We start from the raw sequence: 5,118 nt of genomic DNA on the forward strand, positions 1-5,118 counted from the left end.
TTGAAAAAAAGAAAAAGTCCTAAATCAAACAGGACAGAGTCTCTACGAGCTGCTTATTTATAGAGATGCTCAGTCATCGCGCGTACGTGCGCTCATTCGTGGCCACACTGATCCAATCACAAACTGTTTTGGTTTTAGAGAGAGCCCCGAATAATGGAGAGGGAATAAAAGTCGTATTATCACAACTGTTAATACTGTGCTGACTTTATTTCAGCTCTGATCACTGATCGGTACAGTATCAGTAAATGATTCATTCACATTAGTGAACTACTGAGCTGGACTGTAACACACTGTGTCCCCACCATGCTGTGGAGGTGCACTGGTTGAAATACTTCTTTAAAGTATTATAGTAGCCTAATTAGGTTTGTACATGCAGTAAAAGGTTGAAGTACAGAAGTATAAATACAATGAAACTCACAAGTAGACAATGACAATAAAGGAGTGAAGTCTTAAGGACAGAGGGTGTGTAAGTTCCTTCAGTATCTCATATTTGCCAACTCTCAGCTGTTATTTATTAAAGAGTGAGTCAGTCATCAATACAGATTAAATAAAACTGGACAAATCATATCAGGAACTTGAAGTACTACATGCAGCTTTAATAACACTGACAAAGGCCGCTGTTAAAGAGTGTGTTTAATGCATTTGACATTTTTACTCACTTTCATTTTCTGATATCAAACTACATATTATTATTATTATTATTATTATTATTATTATTATTATTATTATTATTAGTAGTAGTAGTAGTAGTAGTAGTAGTAGTAGTAGTAGTATTCCATAAATTCTTAAAAGCTGTTAATTGCTTATTTAACTGATTGTTGTGATCTATGTTTCAAAAGTCACGAAGCAGCCATCAATAATGAACATGTTGTGCCAAGACACAGAACGTTGAAGTCGTGCAAGACGATCAGAGCGTGAGGTTAAACAACAGGTTGTTGTAGGATATGTAATTATTTTAATGCGGGCATGAAATCTGGTGGATGTTTCTTGCTGTGTCAGAAATAAATTACACGTGCCAGCATAAACCTGTCATGAGCCGACAATCAAATCAAAAACCTAACTGTGGTTTTGATTTAACCAGGAAATTGCATGTTGCACATCTGGAGGGGTAAGGACGACGTCTGCTATGAAGCAAAGCAAAAATAATACAAGAAATGAAATAAAACCAAAACTGAACTTTATTTAAGTTTCTGTATGACACAATATTAAGTTAACTGCAACTGTTAAGTCTTCTGGATGATGCAAGATGTTAAAGACATGGAGTCTTTCTTTTGTGACCCTTGGTCACATAACAAATACAGGACAGACTGGAGTTTAAGGCATGATCGCATGTCTTTGAGACTCAAGGCAAAGCATCTGGACCAGGTAAACTCATGATTAAACCTGTTCATCCAGCTCAGGAGTTTTCCTGAATTACCAAGTAATTCTCCTTAAGACACTTTAAACAATACTTGGTTGTCGATCGTATGTTTTCTCAAGAAAAGCTGAGTCATGTGATACAAAAGTTCTTATGTTCTATGTTGTATTCAGGAGTTATTAACATCAGATTAAAGCTTAAATTCTGAACTTTCATCTTCATCTTCATGTTTTGAATTTATGCAAAACATCTTCAGTGAACATGTAAAACAAATGAACTGGCCTCATCAGGTGGACGCTAACTGTTGCTTCAGTGGTGATTTAATTTTCAGTTAAATGAATTTAACACAGTTTTTGATGGATTTACACTACAATCACACTTCAATGGATGCACTGGGTTTACAATAAATACAGGTTTAATACAATAGCAGAAAAACCTCCAGCTGATTTATTTGACTGTAAAACTTTCTACCAGGCTGTTTGCACACGTTCGGCATGAGGGATGTTTGGGATCCTGGATACACTGAAGAATCATCAGGGTCCTGTTGTCAAATATGATTGCTGTTAATTGCAAGAGGCTTAAGTTGGGATGTTTATTACAAAGTCATAAAAACACTTTTGTCAAGTCTCACATTTTACTCAGGAGGATGTCACTTACTGGTCATTGTCTGTGCAGGTCCAGCAGAAACCTCTGGACTGGAGGATTTGGAGCAGCTCTACAATCGATCCTCGACTACACGATTCTCTGTAGAAAACAACATATGTAAGCGTTTGACGTGTGGCTACGATGAGTACTTTCTGTTCCCTGTGGAAGTTTAATTTTCTTGATAATTTTATATTATTTAGAGGAAGAAACTGATTATTTAGGGAAATAAATGTTCCTTTGTCTTTCAGCAGCTGGGGGACATGTTGGTGTCTGTATTTAAAGATTAGTTAAATATTGGTTAACCAGGCATCCCTTAGCTAAGCAAAAATAAACTAATCCCTGAGCTATGTTCTCATATAGGAAATACCAAATCCAGTTTAAATAAATTTCAGTTGAAGCGTAACCTCACCTCTTTAGTTATATAACTTTCTATTGTGGTGTCTTCAGACTTTGTGACGGCTCCTTGAAGCCTGATACTTTAATTTACCAGTAGTGTGAAGCTCAGTTGAAGTGTTTTATTGCTCTCAATAGAAAGAAGTAATTCTCTGCCCTGCTACAGGTGACAAAGTCCCAAACAGGGCTATTTAAGAAGAAAACTTCAACAGGATGGATAAATCCTGCATTGTTGACTGTAACAAGCTTCTCTAGTCTGAGTGTGACCATGAAGACACACACACACAAAGCTCACAGGTGGGGTCCCTCTAGATTGGTCACCACTTCAATGTTAATATAATTCACTTTTTGTGGATTGAGGCTGTCCAGTTCGACACTTCCAAACATGCTGTAACATGACAAAAAAAACAAAACAAAAACATTTGAATAATTATTCTACAATAACCGAAACTACACATTTGTTTCTCTCACAGTTTTTACCTCAGTCTGTTGAAGGCGTTAACAATAGATCCATTCAGTAATACAGTGATGTTCCCACATGCCATTTCTGCAAACTAATAAATGGGTGAGGAAAAAGTACAACATAAATTATTTACTGCTGTTTTGGAACAGGAAGCTGAATGATAAACACTTTCTGCAACCACTCAGGACAAGAGTCGAAATCAAAACCTGTGCGTCAAATTCACATAGGTCATTACTTTGTTAATACTGTATGCACTGTAATAAAAGTATTAAGAACATTACATTTTACACTAGGAAACATCTACCAGTGTCTTCTTGTCCACACCAGATGAGATCATTGAACATGTAGCCAACCAGTGTGTCCTCCAGTGTCCAGAAGTGACGCATAACAGCGGCATAGCTGTGCATCAGCGTCCTGGTTTTACTCCAGAAGAGGAACTAAACAGAACAAGGTCAAATATACAGCAAACTCATTAAATCTGAACTTTTCCATCAGTAAAAAAAAAACAAAACATGAAGGAAAGTTTTGGAGGTTTTGCTGTTTTGTCCCTGCTCACCTTATCACAAGGCCAAGTTTGTGGCATTGCATAAAACATAGGATGATAATCCTCCACCGTCACATTACAAGAAGACTGACACACGACCGCCCCCTCAAACTGTCTCCAGATCTCCTCACAGTCGTGCCTGCGTTTAAAAGTGGAATGCACATAAGATGGAAACTGTAAATGTTGCGACAAGGCACTGGTAAGGTTGTTGACATTCAACTTGTGAGTGAACTAAACATCGTCGTGACATTCTTCACTAAACTTAGCTTCTTTCAAAATCTACTAAAGGAATAAGAACAATGAAGCCTTTATACATGAGTCTACTTTTCCAAAATGATCATGACATTTTAAGACATTTTGTATACTTTGAGTATGTACAGTGAACAAAACCAGCGCAGACACAGTTTTCAAAAGAAAACTGAACAAATGCCACTGAACAGATCAGCACATGCCCGTGTTCTTTAGTATCTCCTCCTTCTTTCTATTGAAACTCAAAATTACCTCATTCATTATCAGCCATCAACAAATCACACTGCCCCTCATGTGTGGCACTGGCCTGAAATTCAGACTGATCTTTGGAATCAGATCAAACATTTGAACTGAGTCCGGGGCCAAGACATCAGCTTAAACCAGGGTTCACTAGAGTGACGTAGTTGTAACACCTTCCATCCACAATGTGTTTCATGTTGGGGGTCGTCCCGAACTGAGCTTTCAGCTGACTCGGGCAGAACAGAAGCAAAATAAAACCTTAGACACAGGTGTTTTAGGGGCGGGCACGATGATGAGACCCCGCTCTGCCTCATTGTTTCTCATTAAAAATGTGTGTTTGTGCATAATTCAATCTGCTACTAGCTAAAAGAAAAAAACAAACAAAAAAAAACCAACAACATCAGCATCATTTTATCAGTTTTAGATTCCATGTTTAACAGGTACTTACCTGGGAACTCACAGGGTGAGACTCAGTGGAATCTGGTGTCTGTGTGGGAACGTCCTCCCACGTTCTCCATAGCAGGTTCTGAAATGTGCTGCAGGACGTTTTAACAATCAATGACCTTTAAACAACACCTAACAATTAAAAGTTTACTCTCCTTGCAGCGTGTGCTGACATGAAATTCTGACTTTCAGTGTAATTAACGTGTCATTCTCTAAAAAAAACACAGAAATACACGCTCACCATTTTCTACATGGAAAATTTGGTTGCAACTAACGGCTCCAGTGGTCTCTGCCCAAACTGTTGTGGTGGGATGTCCTCAACGAAACAGCTCCTTATGGAGACACATACATTCTTACAGGACAAATTGGATGTTTACTCCAGCCTCCTGCTGCAGAGAGCAGATCCACATGACTCCAATTGCTGTGCCGTTAAGAATCTCCCCTCACAGTGCACGAGTTGTTCTCTGTAACATGGTGCAGTGGGCTGGTATAAGTTGTTTGTGTGTCAGTGTGTGGGTCTTCAGTTTGGTTCAGGATCATTGTAATCCATCCACTGTCCATGAGGTGCTGCTCACCTTTATTCTGACTGAAGAGAAGCAACTTGTCTGTGTGAAATGTAAAATCTCGACATCTTTTGGATGAACTGCAAAGAAAATCTGAAGCATATACAGTATTTAAAGTTTTTCCACATGTCCAGTCTTTGCAAAACAATTATTCCGAACGGCTTAAGGTGTTTACTGCTAATTTGCAAATGGTAGCACGGTAACACTCTAAATACCAACA

At 38.3% G+C, this 5,118-nt stretch overlaps 1 protein-coding gene across 1 annotated transcript; it reads right to left on the reverse strand.

Annotated features, from left to right (window-relative positions):
* Nucleotides 1–1,804: 1,804 nt before the first annotated feature.
* LOC113164542 (ADP-ribosyl cyclase/cyclic ADP-ribose hydrolase 1-like) lies at nt 1,805–4,645 on the reverse strand. Its single transcript, XM_026363883.1, has 8 exons — nt 4,577–4,645; nt 4,340–4,427; nt 3,415–3,541; nt 3,163–3,295; nt 2,876–2,949; nt 2,691–2,783; nt 2,015–2,101; nt 1,805–1,898 (listed from the first exon to the last, which is right to left on the reverse strand). Exons 4-8 carry the CDS (start codon nt 3,253–3,255, stop codon nt 1,805–1,807), a joined length of 441 nt encoding a protein of 146 aa, XP_026219668.1. The 5' UTR covers nt 3,256–3,295; nt 3,415–3,541; nt 4,340–4,427; nt 4,577–4,645.
* Between the last annotated feature and the right edge of the window lie 473 nt (nt 4,646–5,118).

Source organism: Anabas testudineus, chromosome 2 (genome assembly GCF_900324465.2).
Source record: "Anabas testudineus chromosome 2, fAnaTes1.2, whole genome shotgun sequence".
Classification (NCBI taxonomy): domain Eukaryota; kingdom Metazoa; phylum Chordata; class Actinopteri; order Anabantiformes; family Anabantidae; genus Anabas; species Anabas testudineus.